We start from the raw sequence: 17,177 nt of genomic DNA on the forward strand, positions 1-17,177 counted from the left end.
CACGTCTCAGGCGCTGGAAACGTGTGCATTCCAGAAATAGGGCGCCTATTTTTCACGGGACATGCAACGGTGTTGGAAGCATTTCCAATTCAAAAGAGAGAAAGCGAAAAGATTTTACTGTAATAGGTAGACTGGCCTCAGAAGTGCCGCATCAGAGACATTTCTGATATGAACGCACATATAGAACACAACGCAACAGCCATGGAACCGACAACACGCAATGCACACGCCACGCTTGCGGTCTGAATAAGCCCTGGGTGAGAGAGAGGGAGAGAGACGGTACCGATCCACTTGCACGACCCGACATACGCATGGTGTCGCGCTGCCTCCCCACGTTCAGTCGTGTGTGGGCGTTTTGTTTAAAATGTCAGTTACCAGCTCATACTCAGTTCGTTTTAACGTATCTTAAGTGTTTTTCCACAAATGGACCACAATTTTAGGCATGTACTTAACAGTATACAACACATTAATAGCCTAAACAAACTATGCAAGCCATTTGGAAATCTTGTTTTATTTAAACTACTCAAAGCAATCTCAAATGCTCACCAGAAACACCAACAGTCAATATATTCATCCAAATCCTAGTTTCGTTTGTTTTATGGACTACTAGGTGGTCGTGGAAGAGATCGTTAAAACATTATTTGTCTTGTAAGCGGAACCAAAGTTTCACAGGCACCGTTGTGGTAGAACAAAGGACCTACAAACTCGTCCTTTCATTGGAGAGTCGGCTCGCGTTCAACGGATTCATTTGCATAAAGCTGGGCATCGGCCAGCTTTTTGACGCGCGACATTATTTCAAATGCAGCGCTGCCTTCCCGGAATGCTTTGCGGGCGCGTTAAAGTCGCTTGACGTCACCCATAGGACTAGAGTGGAATGCGACACGACAAAAAGAAGTGTCGTGCAAGTGGATCGGTACCGAGAGAGAGAGTGACGGCTCCCACACACAGCTGCGTGCTTCGCGTTGCTGGAGACGCATCCCATTCACTTTACATGGGCTCACGTGATCCGTTGCCGAACTGAATTGTGGGTCCGTCGCGTCGCGTTTCTCCCGCCGCTCGCGTTGAGGAGTTCAGCTGTTGCTGCACTGACAGAAGGCACCGGCCAATCAAGCCAATCTACGGACGGCACCAACCAATCACATTACGGTTTTACTACAAGTCATTTGCATAGCTACCGTCGGGAACACCCACTGGCATGCATTGACGGAACGCACCTGTGTGTGGGAGCCGTGAGAGTTATGGCATCATGCCCAGGCTTTACCGTCAGAAGCATGAAACCCCAGAGATTGCGGTTACCTGAGGAGTAGGCATGTGCACACATGTTTGTGGAAAAACGTATTTAATACATGCTTTTCATTTCTCTTAATCTCACCTACTTGTGTGCAGTCTTGTGAATGAATACAAACAAAACAGAAAAAATCCTCTGCTCATGTAAGAATATGAGTCAAGGATGTGACTTGAAGAAACTAAAGTATGATTGGGTCTGGCAAATGATTGATTTGGGAATATGCCGATAATATTATTTGTTTGGTTCCACTGTCATGTCAACAACTCTAATGTCTGACTGTGCATGTCAGCAGGGTATTCACCAGAAAAGGAGCAAATGATAGTTCTGCATTTCACATTGGCAACAACAATGGAAACCGCATGTTTCCATTTCCGCATGGGTCTCTCTTTTTTTTTCTCCCTCTCTCTCTCTCTCTCTCTCTCTCTAGGGCTCCAGGTCCTGGCAAACACAAGGGAACAGAGAGAAATAAAATACTGCTCGAACTCTTCCCCTTTATGTTCTGTAATGATTTCATAGAAATACTTAGAACTCACAGCAGCAGCAAGCGCTACCTAAGGCCCAATTCATACCAAAGATTCGCGACGTGATGAGCTGCAACATTCTTTAAACCAGCAACTTGCTGCAACGTTCTAAAACCTTGCAACTGCGACTAGACATTATGAATGCCTTGTGACGGTTTGCAACAGCTGCAACGTTCTAAAACCTTGCAAGTGCGACTAGACATTATGAATGCCTTGTGACGGTTTGCAACAGCTGCAACGTTCTAAAACCTTGCAAGTGCGACTAGACATTATGAATGCCTTGTGACGGTTTGCAACAGCTGCAACGTTCTAAAACCTTGCAAGTGCGACTAGACATTATGAATGCCTTGTGACGGTTTGCAACAGCTGCAACGTTCTAAAACCTTGCAAGTGCGACTAGACATTATGAATGCCTTGTGACGGTTTGCAACAGCTGCAACGTTCTAAAACCTTGCAAGTGCGACTAGACATTATGAATGCCTTGTGACGGTTTGCAACAGCTGCAACGTTCTAAAACCTTGCAAGTGCGACTAGACATTATGAATGCCTTGTGACGGTTTGCAACAGCTGCAACGTTCTAAAACCTTGCAAGTGCGACTAGACATTATGAATGCCTTGTGACGGTTTGCAACAGCTGCAACGTTCTAAAACCTTGCAAGTGCGACTAGACATTATGAATGCCTTGTGACGGTTTGCAACAGCTGCAACGACGGGCAACATCTAATTCACACTGCTGCGACTCTTTTCTGCAGTGCTTTCGTCTCGTCGCAAATCTAAGGCCCAATTCACACCCAAGATTTGCAACGAGACAAAACCGTTGCAGAAAGGAGTTGCAGCAGTGTGAATTAGATGCTGCACGTCGTTGCAAGCCGTCGCGAAACATTCACCATGTCTAGTCACAGTTGCAAGGTTTTAGAATGTTGCAGCAAGTTGCTGGTTTATAGAATGTTACAGCTCATCTCATCGCGAATCGTTGGTGTGAATAGGCCTTTCGATGTGATTCGGGGCTTCAGCGATACCTGAATAGTGTGTATTACTAATCTATTCTATTCCATTTCACTCTAATCTGTGATTTATTCTTTCTGAAAGACGACATCGTAAACTACACTCTTCTCAAAAAGTGGACAGTAGGCTACAGTAGGTTATACATGTTTGGATGAGGCGCATGCAACAATAATAAAACATTAGCCCAGCACACCTTGCCAGTTGTCCTTCCTATATCAGACACTTTTGTGATAGGAGAGAATGATAGCAAGCAGAGACTGCGATGCACTTTGTGTCATGCTAGGACTCGGCGGCTAGGCTGGTTTGCATAACCTTTAGACTCCATACACTAGATAGCATCTCTTTTGGTGGGGTTCTATTTAGTCAGTCAAGTAAACAAACCCTAAGAGAGGCTAAAGATCGGAAGGGCTTCAATATATGGCTTACATTTTAATCCAGGACATTGTAAAGACAGATTCTTTCCCACCAGTTTGAAAAAGGAAAAATTGATTTTATTAAAATATTAACATGAGAAAGTTTTTAGGCATCTGAGGAATTGGAACAGGTCAGAACAGAACTGGAACTTGAACCTTCTTTTACTAAATGTATTTTTATGTTTATGTGTATGTAATCTAAATATAATCTCAACCTATAACTTAGTCCAATCATGCATATTAAGTAATTATTCTTTCCTATTATTACAACCCCAAAACAGAAAAAGTTGGGACATTGTGTAAAATGCAAATAAAAACAGAATGTCATAATATAAGTCTCGTAAACCCATATTTAGCAGCAAGGCTAAATAGGACATAGACAACATATCAAAAGGACATAGACAACATATCAAATGTTGAAAATGAAAATTTGGACTATTTCATGGAAAGTATATGTTAATTTTGTATTTGATGCCAGCAACATGTTTCAAACAAAGTTGGGACGGGAGCATGTTTACCACTGTGCTGCTTCACCTCTTCATTTAACACAATTCTGTGAAATGTTGTCCCATTACTCTCCGATATAGGATTTCAGTTGCTCAACAGTATGGGGTTTTCTTAATCATTCTTTTCATTCCATTATGCACCATATTTGACAAATCTGGACTGCAGACAGGCCATCTTAGCACCTGGACTCTTCCTCTATGGAGAAATACTATTTAAATATGTGCAGAATTCATTTTGGAATTGTTTTCCTGAAATATTCAAGGTCGTCCCTGAAAAAGACATTGCCTGGATGGCAGTATATGTTGCTCAAAACCTGTATACATCATTCACAATTGATTGTGCTTTGCCAAATTTGCAAGATGCCCATGCTGTAGGCATTAATGCTCCTCCACACCGTCATAGATGTTGGGTTTCGAACTGAGCACTAAAACAAGTTGGATAGGTTGGATACCGGTACTTGGATAGGCCCTCTCCTCTTTAGCCCAGAGGAGTCCATGATTTCCAAAAAGAATGGCAAACTTTGATTGGTCTAACCACAGGACCTTTTTCCATGTTACCTCAGTCCATTTTAAACAAGCTCAGGCCCAGATAAGACGGTGGTATTTTCTGTGTCATGTCTCAATACAATTTTAGCTGTTACAATTTTGGCTGCAGTTTTTGAATTGAGTATCAAACTGGGCACATACACAATGGTTATGAGAGGTTTTCCTGAGCCCATACAATGACAGGTCTGGATACAGGTCTGGTGTTGATGCAGTGCCATCTGAGGTCCAAAAGACCACGGCCATCCAATTTTCTTTTCAGCTATTTCCCCTGTTTGCAAAGATTTATCTGGATTCTCTGAATGTTTTAATAATATTATGTTCTGTAGATCAGGGGTCGGCAATTACGTTTGGACCCGGGCCAATTTTTTTTCAGACAATGGCATCGCGGGCCATAGCTTTTGTAATGGGGGGGGGGGGTTATAGGCCTACTATTTAAATTATTAATTATTATATTATATTAAAATAAACATCATCTAACTTTTAAAATGCATGTAATTTAATTCCATTAAAAACGTTTATTTGCTTATGTGCGCTGTTTTTATGCCGCCTGCTGCATCTCCTGTCGTCTCTCATGAAACAGGCGACTTGCCTAGCAACTTGCCGTAACTAATGTGTAGGCTACAAATATTATTCTTTTGGATGACGTGTAAATGATTAGCTGAACATTGCTATATGCTAGTTATCGATGCAAAATGTCGTTGTCAAAAGCCTTGAAAAGAAAAATTGATTCAGAATGCAGGACCTACAAAGAAGAATGGAAGCAGAGGTATGTGTTGAGCCTGCCTGCATTTCTTAATGCCAAGCCTATTAATTTAACGAAACATAGGCTATTTTTGACCTTGCCCACTGGAAGAGGGAGACAGGACACTGTTGTTTTTTTTTTGCACAAGATTACGCGCACTCGCGTGCCAATACCGTTCCGACCTGTGCGTCATGGATAACTGCAAGGATGTTCCACCTGTTTTGTCACTTTAGTAGGACTATCATCTATACCTCAATAAATGTTTTGAAATTGATGGGATTGCTGTAGGCCTTTTTTTCTTTTTAAAAACATGGGGTTAAAAAAATATTCATTCAACAGCAAATTAACGTCATCTCGCGGGCCAGATAGAATCAATGGCGGGCCAAAATTGGCCCGCGGGCCACTATTTGCCGACCCCTGCTGTAGATGATGAACTCACTAAATATGTCACAATTTCACGTTAAGAAGCATTAAAATGACATTGTTTCATCATTTGTGCACACAGGTTTCCACAGAGTGATGAATACCCCTACATCTTTACTTCTAAGAGACCCTGCCAGCTCTCTTAGAAGTTGCCAGTTACCCTAATTAGTTGTGAAACATTCTTCCTTTTGTTTTCTTTATCATTACACAACTTTTCCAGCATTTTGTTACCCCCGTCCCAACTTTTTTTGAAACATGTTGCTGGTATCAAATTCAAAATTAACATATATTTTCCATGTAATAGTCAAATTTGTCATTTTCAACATTTGATATGTTGTCTGTGTCCTTTTTGCAACTAAATATGAGTTTAAGAGATTTGCAGATTATTACATTCTGTTTTTATTCACATTTTACACAATGTCCCAACTTTTTCTGCTTTGGGGTTGTAGTTTCCTACTTGTAAAACAAGTATGTGTGTGTGTGTGTGTGAGAGAGAGAGAGAGAGAGTAAGTGTGTCTGTGTGTGTGTGTAAAAGATCTGGTCAGACTGGTCAAGATTTACACAGAGTCTTGCCACACCTGCCTTTATTCTTTGTGTGGGTGTGATCATGAGTGATAATCTGTGCTAAAGGTGTGTGTGTATGTGTGACAATATATGCCAGTATTTACTTGCTTTGACTGGATAAAAGCATGGGTGTGTCTTTGTGCGATCTATTCTATATGTGTGCGTGTGTGCACTTGAGTGAGTGTGTATGTCTTTGTGCCCTATATGTGTCCATGCCCTGCAGCTCCTCCTATCTTAGATAATCAAATCCAACCGCCCACATACCCCCCCCCCCAACACACACACATACCACACCTCCACCCCACATCCCTCCTCTCCAGGGCTATAAAAGGCAGACTGAATCTTCCCCTCTCCACTTACTCCCTCCTCTCAGTAGTCAGGGCCGCTCTCTCTAACACACCCACCTGCACGCATACAGACAGGCAGACATGTCTTACTCCAGCCGTAGCTACGTCTCTTCCTCCGGGGGCTCCATGAGGGCCGGCGGGTCCATGGGTGGCTCTCGCCTCTCCATGTCCTCGGGTGGCGGCGGCGGCGGTGGCGGCTACGGCCGCATCAGCGCCATGCGTGCCGGCAGCGTGTACGGGGGTGCAGGAGGGTCTGGCGTGCGCATCTCCAGCGCGTCCAGCTCCTTCTCCGCAGGCGGCGGTGGCGGTGGCTACGGGGGCGGCTTCCAGCTCTCCGACGGCGTGAGCGTCAACGAGAAGGCAACCATGCAGAACCTCAACGACCGCCTGGCCTCCTACCTGGAGAAGGTGCGCTCCCTAGAGAAGGCCAACGCCGAGCTGGAGCTGAAGATCAGAAAGTTCCTGGAGAGCAAGACATCCCCCACTGCCCGTGACTACACTGCCTTCCATGTCACCATCAGCGACCTCCAGGCCAAGGTACGTTTGCATGTCCATGGCCGCTGTTTGGTTTCACACATTAGTGTGTCATACAGTCAACAACCTGCATGACATGTCTGTTAATGCATGCAAGTGCCCACTACAATAAATGTACTTTTAATAATAGTTTTTAGTCTTAAAGTTTAATATTAGAATGGAAATGAAATCATATGTGCTGACTAAACTAAAGAGTAGTCCATTCGTTGCTGTTATCAAGTGTACTTTATTATAGTCAAAAGAAGATGATGTTTATCATTAGATGCATGGAATGCATTGAATATTCAAATATATTCAATATATACTTGAGCCCATGTGCTGCTCTGTGTGTTTGCACAACAGGAGTAATGTCCCTGAGCATGTCAAACAACTCTAATCCTTAAACAAAGACATTTGTATTAATGATTTCTCTTTTTCGTCTGTGCAGATTCAGGATGCCACCCGTGTCAATGGAGGTATCTACCTCAGCATTGACAACGCCAAGCTCGCTGCTGATGACTTCAGAGTCAAGTAAGTATTCTATATTCCAGAATTTAAAATTCCATATTCCATTCCGGATTAAGGGACAAGTTTGGTTAATTAAAGCATAATTAGAAACAGCTGCATTCCTTAAATTCCATCAGTTAATCCTAAACGTCACACAATGGCAACACACGTTGTTAGGTTTTGGCTTTTCTGTCTTTATCCTGACCAGATACGAGGACTTTTCCTGAACAATGAACGACACAAATAACAAGATTTTATCATGTCCATTCATAAATTATGGTTTTGGTTGTGATCAGATATGAGAACGAGCTCGCCATGAGGCAATCAGTGGAGGCTGACATCGCCAACCTGAGGAGAGTCCTGGATGAGCTGACCATGGCCCGCTCCGACCTGGAGATGCAGATCGAGGGCCTGAGGGAGGAACTCATCTTCCTCAAGAAGAACCACGAGGAGGTGAGAACATGTCATAGAAACACAGTTAGAACATGTCATAGAAACACAGTTAGAACATGTCATAGAGACACAGTTAGAACTATGGGTCTCTACAGGCAATGGCACGCCCTCCACAGTAACATGTAACTGTTCCCTGAATATCACAGTATATTATGACTGCCTATAAGTATGTGTAACTCACTAATGCTCTTTTGTCTCGTTCTCTTCTCAGGAGCTCCTGGCCATGCGTGCACAGATGACGGGACAGGTTCACGTGGAGGTTGATGCCGCACCACAGGAGGACCTGTCCAAGGTCATGGCCGAGATCCGTGAACACTACGAGACCGTCGCCGCCAAGAACAACAGAGAGCTGGAATCGTGGTTCCAGAGCAAGGTAGACCGGATAGTACTCTGTTAGTCTGAACATCCAGTATAAGATATCAATGTATACGTTCACTATCTTTTAATTGCCTAAATGTGGTAACTGACATGCTACGCGTGCTGTGTTTAAACAGACAGAGGCTCTGAACAAGGAAGTCGCCGTCAGCACAGAGGTACTGCAGACGTCACGGTCGGAAATCAACGAAGTCAAACGCACACTGCAGGGGCTCGAAATTGAGCTTCAGTCTCAGCTCAGCATGGTAAGCAATTAGGATGATAGGCTAGCATACAACAGCTACCATGTGAAGTAACAACAAGCTTTGGATAGTGCTTTAAAATTGCTTGTATGCTCATAAACAATAATAAAAAGGCAGCATTCAACAAGTCAAAGTATTATAAACACAATCTCTAAAGTACCTAAAATCACTAATCAGCTAAGCTGAGCTAACCTCTGATCACTCTTGTCTTTTGCTCTCCCCAGAAAGCGTCGCTGGAAGGCACTCTGGCAGACACACAGGCGCGCTACTCGTCCATGCTCTCGGGCTACCAGATGCAGGTGAGCAGCCTGGAGGAACAGCTCACACAGCTGCGTGCTGACCTCGAGCGCCAGGGCTACGAATACAAGATGCTCCTGGACATCAAGACCAGACTGGAGATGGAGATCGCCGAGTACAGAAGACTCCTGGACGGAGAAGCTGTCAGGTGAGGGGAAAAGACCGCGAGCAAGGGAAATTAGCAAGATTGTCCATTTAATCTATAGTTCATGGGTCAGTTGTACAAACTGTGAAACCCTTTCACAAAAAGCCCTCTTATTACTGATAGAATAACACTTACACTACCGAAAAGAGTTGTGTTGTTTCTGCAGAGTGACTTGAGATAATGTTCACTGTTAATGTTGCTTTAAATACATCAAAAGTTAATTTGAATTGAACTGCTCCAATAATGAATCCTCCGGTCCTGTAATTCTAACGCCCAGTTGACTCTTGAAACTAAACCATAAATTGTTTGTCTGCCCTTTAGCACTACCTCCAGCTCGTCCTCATCGACCACAACACGCAAGGTGGTGACCATCGTGGAGGAGGTTGTGGACGGCAAGGTGGTCAGCTCATCCAGCTCCTCCCAGTCCATGTCTGCGACTCACTGAGAGGCATTAACACACTGCAACAGCAGAGCACTGGAAATAAGCCCAACAAAGTAGAGCCTCTCAAAGCACAACACCTGAGAGAAAAGAGAAAAAACAATAAAAAGTGCCCTGTGGTGTTCAGTATTAAAATGTTGTTTGGTGGTTTTTTATTCCTAATCAGTTGGGTAACGAACTGGTTGAATATTTTGCGGCAGAAACGAGCATAATGTAACAAGGAAAGAACTAAATAGACAGAAAGATAGAGACAGAAATGTAACAATTGTAAGAATCTCATAAATTATATATAGGCCTATATATAGCCTCGGAAGCATAGAGACGTTGAGCTATATCCTCACTTGAAAGAGCTTGTGTGGACAAATAGGGTGAAGAGTTAAATGGCAATGATATTATTACATACTCGTTAATCTGACTCCATTTGATTAATAATTTGTATCACCAATCAATTACCAAGTAACTAGTTTATCAGCTATGGAGGAGAATGGCATGGCACACTACAAGAATTGAAGTTGTCCATTGGTAGGTAAATAACAATTTAATAGGCATTAAGTCTTAAAGGTAAATGTAACCAATATCACTTCAGTTGAATGTACAAGTAAACTCACATGGTCTACTGTAACAAAGTAGCAAATGGTAACAAAGGAAACTTGACCAATTCACAGAGGTAAACTTGACAAATTAAAGATAACAGATACACCAGATAAAACAATACAAACCCAGAGATAGAGAAAGAGAGAGAGAGAAAGACAAAGGGAGACAGAGAGAGAGAGGAAGAGGGGAAGAGAGAGGGAGAGGAAGAGGGAAGAGAAGAAGCGAAAAGAAGCCCCAAGATGGGAAAAAAGACAGAAGAAGCCCTGGAGGACCAGAGCCTCCACTTTTATCATTCACTTGGTCCACCCCCGACTCATCAGAGCCTTTGTTGTCTGAGGTGGATGGGTGTGGCCCAGGTGGATATCATAACTTTATGCTACAGTTTAATTCTTAATCTACAACTATGCACAGATACATTCACTTGTACCAAAACCATAATCAGACTGTTGCCCACATTACAAGTATTAATTTAAGACCAAACATGAATGTATTATTCACAACACATATTTACAGAGCAATACTGTATGATAATGAGCAGTGTTGGGGAGTAACGGAATACATGTACCGGCGTTACGTATTCAGAATACAAATTATGAGTAGGCTAACTGTATTCTGATACAGTTACAAGTTAAATAGTTGGTATTTAGAATAGAGTTACATTGTTGAAATCAATGGATTACATGACGATACTTCTCTGTTTCATAAGTTTATTCACTCTCTAAATAAATTAAGGCAACTCCATTTCCCAGAAGCTCCTGAAAGCAATCTATGATGAAATTGTTTCCATGTTTAAATCCAAGCCCCGCCGTCTTGCACTAGCCTCAAAACGCAGCCAGCACGCATTATGGAGACCCTGAAATGACTGTTTGCACAGCAAATAGGAGTAAAGTAAGTGGAGGTAACTACTGTTCCTCACTGATCGTGGTTCCTGATGTCTGTTCAAAGGATATTCTCCCAAGTATTAATAGCTCAAGCTACTTCGGCCAATCGGTTACACAGTTTGCTAATCAATAAACAAAGCCTAGTTCACGTGTTGATTTAGACCTACAATAAAACCAATCTCTAAAATCGGCACTGCATTCTAAGTTTTTTATTCTAACTTAAAATAGCTTTATGGATTATTTTTTTTTTCTAATTAGATCTACATTTACGTTTTAAAATGAATTATATGGTGCAGCCTCTGAAGATTATTCTTGCGAGTAACATATTTTAACATGCGGTTTTTGATTGTCATTACGCGATCACGTTCATTTTGAGAGCACTGATATAGCCTATAGTGTTTACCTTTACAGGTAATTTGCGTTCCACCTGTCATATGCGCCCCTCACTGGGTTGATGCCACCGAAAAATCTCACAGGCACACCTTAATTATAATTTCTGGCTACGCCCTTAAAGTAGCCTATTTATTTTGTTTGTTTTAATTAAGTCGCCTGCTGTAGTTTTAGTGGTCACCTTGCTATTTTAAAGTTGTATCAGGTAGCTTGGTTGGCTTTACATTCTCCTATGTGGGCCTAACATTTCAGCCATTTGGAACAGAAAAACACACCAGAATAGGCCTTTTTAGTAGGCCAAAGCAGGATTTGATGGCCTCATTCCTACACTTATAAAATGCAATTCAATGCGGAAGTAATCTAAGTATTCAGAATAAGTTACTCAGATTGAGTAACGTAACGGAATACGTTACAAATTACATTTTTGGGCATGTATTCTGTATTCTGTAACGGAATACATTTTGAAAGTAACCCTCCCAACACTGATAATGAGGTTGGCCTATCTCACCACAAGACATCAAGTAGGCCCAGGACTGAGTTATCTCTCAGTAGAGGGGCCAGAACAAGGAGCAAATGGTCACTTGATGCATGAGCGGGTGTTTGGGATCTTTGGCCATGGCCAGCTAAGACAATACAGATCAAACACAGGCATCCACACATGTAAATTGAATGCAAAAGGGCATTCTTTAGAAATGCATAAGGTTTGGGCAAAAGACGTGCCTTACACAATACAAACCCTGATGGCAAAAGCTCATCTGTTCATGTTGAAACTATGAGCTTGACCATTATCATTTAAGAAAGACATGTTTTAATGATTTTGCAACACATTGAATTATTAATACCTTATAAGTTACCCATACAGTCATTAAACATTTACATTACATTTACATTTATTCATTTGGCAGATGAGTTTATCCAAGCAACTTACAACAGTTGAGCAACATAGCTATAGCTACAGCAATAGAATAACATTTAAGCTACAGTGCAGAGGAGATTATATCTAGGACTTACCACTGTGTCTGTCAATACATTTAAGCAACAATAACGTTTAAGCTACAGAGCTACAGCTACAGCAGTAGAATAAAATTGAAGCTAGAGTGCAGAGGAGATTATACCTAGGATTTAGCACTGTATCTGTCAACATTTAAGCAACATTTAAGCTACAGAGTTACAGCTACAACAATAGCATAACATTTAAGCTATCATTAAACACAAGATGTAATACGGTCCTGGAGATATTGATTTCTGACATTGAATGCATTGAGAAAAATAACAACATTGTATGATTTTTGGCCCTTTCACTCTGTCTGACTAACAACACGCTGGTTTAAGCAAAGGATATGAGAGCATCCTTACTGCCACACATGTATATTAACCCGTTAAGCTAACATCTAAACAATAATGTCAAAGTAAACAGACATATGTACGTTCCTAGATCAATATCTGCACTGCAACTGAGCAGTTGTTGTTCTGGAAGGGGAAGTCTTAGGGCCCCTTTGTTTGCATGGCTGCCTCCCGGAGGACCTCTCTGAAAACTAGCCTGTCTACATTTTATCCCCTCAGTCCACTTTTGGTCGATCAGTCATTATTGTTTCATTCCCCCATAGGCTGTCTGGGACACATCTGTGCCTGAAGGGGCCCAGTCTTAGGGATCTGTGTGACTAGAGATTCCTCGCATTATTTACCTGACCCGAGATACCCGAGATAGATCTGGTCAGACTGGTCAAGATTTACACAGAGTCTTGCCACACCTGCCTTTATTCTTTGTGTGGGTGTGATCATGAGTGATAATCTGTGCTAAAGGTGTGTGTATAAGTATAAGTATATATACTTTTTTGATCCCGTGAGGGAAATTTGGTCTCTGCATTTAACCTAATCAGTGAATTAGTGAAGCACACAGTGAACACAGTGAGGTGAAGCACACACAAATCCCGGCCCAGTGAGCTGCCTGCTTCAACGGCGGTGCTCGGGGAGCAGTGAGGGGTTAGGTGCCTTGCTCAAGGGCACTTCAGCCGCGGGGTCGGGGCTCAAACCGGCAACCCTCCGGTTACAAGTCCAGAGTGCTAACCAGTGGGCCACGGCTGCCCACTGTGTGTGTGTGCGTGTGCGTGTGCGTGTGCGTGCGTGTGCGTGTGTGTGTGTGTGTGTGTGTGTGTTTGTGTGTGTGTGTGTGTGTGTGTGTGTGTGTCTTTGTGCCCTATATGTGTCCATGCCCTGCAGCTCTTAGATAATCAAAACCAACCGCCCACAACCCCCCCCCCCCAACACACACACATACCACACCTCCACCCCACATCCCTCCTCTCCAGGGCTATAAAAGGCAGACTGAATCTTCCCCTCTCCACTTACTCCCTCCTCTCAGTAGTCAGGGCCGCTCTCTCTCACACACCCACCTGCACGCATACAGACAGGCAGACATGTCTTACTCCAGCCGTAGCTACGTCTCTTCCTCCGGGGGCTCCATGAGGGCCGGCGGGTCCATGGGTGGCTCTCGCCTCTCCATGTCCTCGGTTGGCGGCGGCGGCGGTGGCGGCTACGGCCGCATCAGCGCCATGCGTGCCGGCAGCGTGTACGGGGGTGCAGGAGGGTCCGGCGTGCGCATCTCTAGCGCGTCCAGCTCCTTCTCCGCAGGCGGCGGTGGCTACGGGGACGGCTTCCAGCTCTCCGACGGCGTGAGCGTCAACGAGAAGGCAACCATGCAGAACCTCAACGACCGCCTGGCCTCCTACCTGGAGAAGGTGCGCTCCCTAGAGAAGGCCAACGCCGAGCTGGAGCTGAAGATCAGAAAGTTCCTGGAGAGCAAGACATCCCCCACTGCCCGTGACTACACTGCCTTCCATGTCACCATCAGCGACCTCCAGGCCAAGGTACGTTTGCATGTCCGTGGCCGCTGTTTGGTTTCACACATTAGTGTGTCATACAGTCAACAACCTGCATGACATGTCTGTTAATGCATGCAAGTGCCCACTACAATAAATGTACTTTTAATAATAGTTTTTAGTCTTAAAGTTTAATATTAGAATGGAAATGAAATCATATGTGCTGACTAAACTAAAGAGTAGTCCATTCGTTGCTGTTATCAAGTGTACTTTATTATAGTCAAAAGAAGATGATGTTTATCATTAGATGCATGGAATGCATTGAATATTCAAATATATTCAATATATACTTGAGCCCATGTGCTGCTCTGTGTTATTGCACAACAGGAGTAATGTCCCTGAGCATGTCAAACAACTCTAATCCTTAAACAAAGACATTTGTATTAATGATTTCTCTTTTTCGTCTGTGCAGATTCAGGATGCCACCCGTGTCAATGGAGGTATCTACCTCAGCATTGACAACGCCAAGCTCGCTGCTGATGACTTCAGAGTCAAGTAAGTATTCTATATTCCAATATTTAAAATTCCATATTCCATTCCGGATTAAGGGACAAGTTTGGTTAATTAAAGCATAATTAGAAACAGCTGCATTCCTTAAATTCCATCAGTTAATCCTAAACGTCACACAATGGCAACACACGTTGTTAGGTTTTGGCTTTTCTGTCTTTATCCTGACCAGATACGAGGACTTTTCCTGAACAATGAACGACACAAATAACAAGATTTTATCATGTCCATTCATAAATTATGGTTTTGGTTGTGATCAGATATGAGAACGAGCTCGCCATGAGGCAATCAGTGGAGGCTGACATCGCCAACCTGAGGAGAGTCCTGGATGAGCTGACCATGGCCCGCTCCGACCTGGAGATGCAGATCGAGGGCCTGAGGGAGGAACTCATCTTCCTCAAGAAGAACCACGAGGAGGTGAGAACATGTCATAGAAACACAGTTAGAACATGTCATAGAGACACAGTTAGAACATGTCATAGAGACACAGTTAGAACTATGGGTCTCTACAGGCAATGGCACGCCCTCCACAGTAACATGTAACTGTTCCCTGAATATCACAGTATATTATGACTGCCTATAAGTATGTGTAACTCACTAATGCTCTTTTGTCTCGTTCTCTTCTCAGGAGCTCCTGGCCATGCGTGCACAGATGACGGGACAGGTTCACGTGGAGGTTGATGCCGCACCACAGGAGGACCTGTCCAAGGTCATGGCCGAGATCCGTGAACACTACGAGACCGTCGCCGCCAAGAACAACAGAGAGCTGGAATCGTGGTTCCAGAGCAAGGTAGACCGGATAGTACTCTGTTAGTCTGAACATCCAGTATAAGATATCAATGTATACGTTCACTATCTTTTAATTGCCTAAATGTGGTAACTGACATGCTACGCGTGCTGTGTTTAAACAGACAGAGGCTCTGAACAAGGAAGTCGCCGTCAGCACAGAGGTACTGCAGACGTCACGGTCGGAAATCAACGAAGTCAAACGCACACTGCAGGGGCTCGAAATTGAGCTTCAGTCTCAGCTCAGCATGGTAAGCAATTAGGATGATAGGCTAGCATACAACAGCTACCATGTGAAGTAACAACAAGCTTTGGATAGTGGTTTAAAATTGCTTGTATGCTCATAAACAATAATAAAAAGGCAGCATTCAACAAGTCAAAGTATTATAAACACAATCTCTAAAGTACCTAAAATCACTAATCAGCTAAGCTGAGCTAACCTCTGATCACTCTTGTCTTTTGCTCTCCCCAGAAAGCGTCGCTGGAAGGCACTCTGGCAGACACACAGGCGCGCTACTCGTCCATGCTCTCGGGCTACCAGATGCAGGTGAGCAGCCTGGAGGAACAGCTCACACAGCTGCGTGCTGACCTCGAGCGCCAGGGCTACGAATACAAGATGCTCCTGGACATCAAGACCAGACTGGAGATGGAGATCGCCGAGTACAGAAGACTCCTGGACGGAGAAGCTGTCAGGTGAGGGGAAAAGACCGCGAGCAAGGGAAATTAGCAAGATTGTCCATTTAATCTATAGTTCATGGGTCAGTTGTACAAACTGTGAAACCCTTTCACAAAAAGCCCTCTTATTACTGATAGAATAACACTTACACTACCGAAAAGAGTTGTGTTGTTTCTGCAGAGTGACTTGAGATAATGTTCACTGTTAATGTTGCTTTAAATACATCAAAAGTTCATTTGAATTGAACTGCTCCAATAATGAATCCTCCGGTCCTGTAATTCTAACGCCCAGTTGACTCTTGAAACTAAACCATAATTTGTTTGTCTGCCCTTTAGCACTACCTCCAGCTCGTCCTCATCGACCACAACACGCAAGGTGGTGACCATCGTGGAGGAGGTTGTGGACGGCAAGGTGGTCAGCTCATCCAGCTCCTCCCAGTCCATGTCTGCGACTCACTGAGAGGCATTAACACACTGCGACAGCAGAGCACTGGAAATAAGCCCAACAAAGTAGAGCCTCTCAAAGCACAACACCTGAGAGAAAAGAGAAAAAACAATAAAAAGTGCCCTGTGGTGTTCAGTATTAAAATGTTGTTTGGTGGTTTTTTATTCCTAATCAGTTGGGTAACGAACTGGTTGAATATTTTGCGGCAGAAACGAGCATAATGTAACAAGGAAAGAACTAAATAGACAGAAAGATAGAGACAGAAATTTAACAATTGTAAGAATCTCATAAATTATATATAGGCCTATATATAGCCTCGGAAGCATAGAGACGTTGATCTATATCCTCACTTGAAAGAGCTTGTGTGGACAAATAGGGTGAAGAGTTAAATGGCAATGATATTATTACATACTCGTTAATCTGACTCCATTTGATTAATAATTTGTATCACCAATCAATTACCAAGTAACTAGTTTATCAGCTATGGAGGAGAATGGCATGGCACACTACAAGAATTGAAGTTGTCCATTGGTAGGTAAATAACAATTTAATAGGCATTAAGTCTTAAAGGTAAATGTAACCAATATCACTTCAGTTGAATGTACAAGTAAACTCACATGGTCTACTGTAACAAAGTAGCAAATGGTAACAAAGGAAACTTGACCAATTCACAGAGGTAAACTTGACAAATTAA

At 43.2% G+C, this 17,177-nt stretch overlaps 2 protein-coding genes across 2 annotated transcripts; both read left to right on the forward strand.

The window, feature by feature from the left end:
- The first annotated feature begins 6,359 nt into the window (after positions 1 to 6,359).
- LOC143103293 (keratin, type I cytoskeletal 50 kDa-like) lies at positions 6,360 to 9,461 on the forward strand. Its single transcript, XM_076267107.1, has 7 exons — positions 6,360 to 6,892; positions 7,317 to 7,399; positions 7,672 to 7,828; positions 8,040 to 8,201; positions 8,323 to 8,448; positions 8,670 to 8,890; positions 9,209 to 9,461. The coding sequence occupies exons 1-7, from the start codon at positions 6,437 to 6,439 to the stop codon at positions 9,330 to 9,332; spliced, it is 1,329 nt and encodes a 442-aa protein (XP_076123222.1). The 5' UTR covers positions 6,360 to 6,436; the 3' UTR covers positions 9,333 to 9,461.
- A 4,102-nt stretch (positions 9,462 to 13,563) lies between these two features.
- Positions 13,564 to 16,627, forward strand: LOC143103294 (keratin, type I cytoskeletal 50 kDa-like). The gene is made up of 7 exons (XM_076267108.1): positions 13,564 to 14,058; positions 14,483 to 14,565; positions 14,838 to 14,994; positions 15,206 to 15,367; positions 15,489 to 15,614; positions 15,836 to 16,056; positions 16,375 to 16,627. The coding sequence occupies exons 1-7, from the start codon at positions 13,609 to 13,611 to the stop codon at positions 16,496 to 16,498; spliced, it is 1,323 nt and encodes a 440-aa protein (XP_076123223.1). The 5' UTR covers positions 13,564 to 13,608; the 3' UTR covers positions 16,499 to 16,627.
- The last annotated feature ends 550 nt before the right edge of the window (positions 16,628 to 17,177 follow it).

The sequence above is a fragment of the Alosa pseudoharengus genome, unplaced genomic scaffold (genome assembly GCF_046254945.1).
Source record: "Alosa pseudoharengus isolate Yale_2024_CS ecotype anadromous, Long Island Sound unplaced genomic scaffold, YU_APseudo_1.1 YU_APseudo_1.1_scf_4, whole genome shotgun sequence".
NCBI lineage: Eukaryota > Metazoa > Chordata > Actinopteri > Clupeiformes > Clupeidae > Alosa > Alosa pseudoharengus.

Excerpts from the sequence above, each read along its gene's own strand:
- LOC143103293 (XM_076267107.1), top strand. The coding sequence starts at position 6,437 with ATGTCTTACTCCAGCCGTAGCTACGTCTCTTCCTCCGGGGGCTCCATG. Across the intron at positions 7,829-8,039 it reads TCAAGAAGAACCACGAGGAG|GAGCTCCTGGCCATGCGTGC; the intron begins GTGAGAACATGT and ends TTCTCTTCTCAG. Across the intron at positions 8,449-8,669 it reads TTCAGTCTCAGCTCAGCATG|AAAGCGTCGCTGGAAGGCAC; the intron begins GTAAGCAATTAG and ends TGCTCTCCCCAG.
- LOC143103294 (XM_076267108.1), top strand. The coding sequence starts at position 13,609 with ATGTCTTACTCCAGCCGTAGCTACGTCTCTTCCTCCGGGGGCTCCATG. Across the intron at positions 14,059-14,482 it reads TCAGCGACCTCCAGGCCAAG|ATTCAGGATGCCACCCGTGT; the intron begins GTACGTTTGCAT and ends TCGTCTGTGCAG. Across the intron at positions 14,995-15,205 it reads TCAAGAAGAACCACGAGGAG|GAGCTCCTGGCCATGCGTGC; the intron begins GTGAGAACATGT and ends TTCTCTTCTCAG.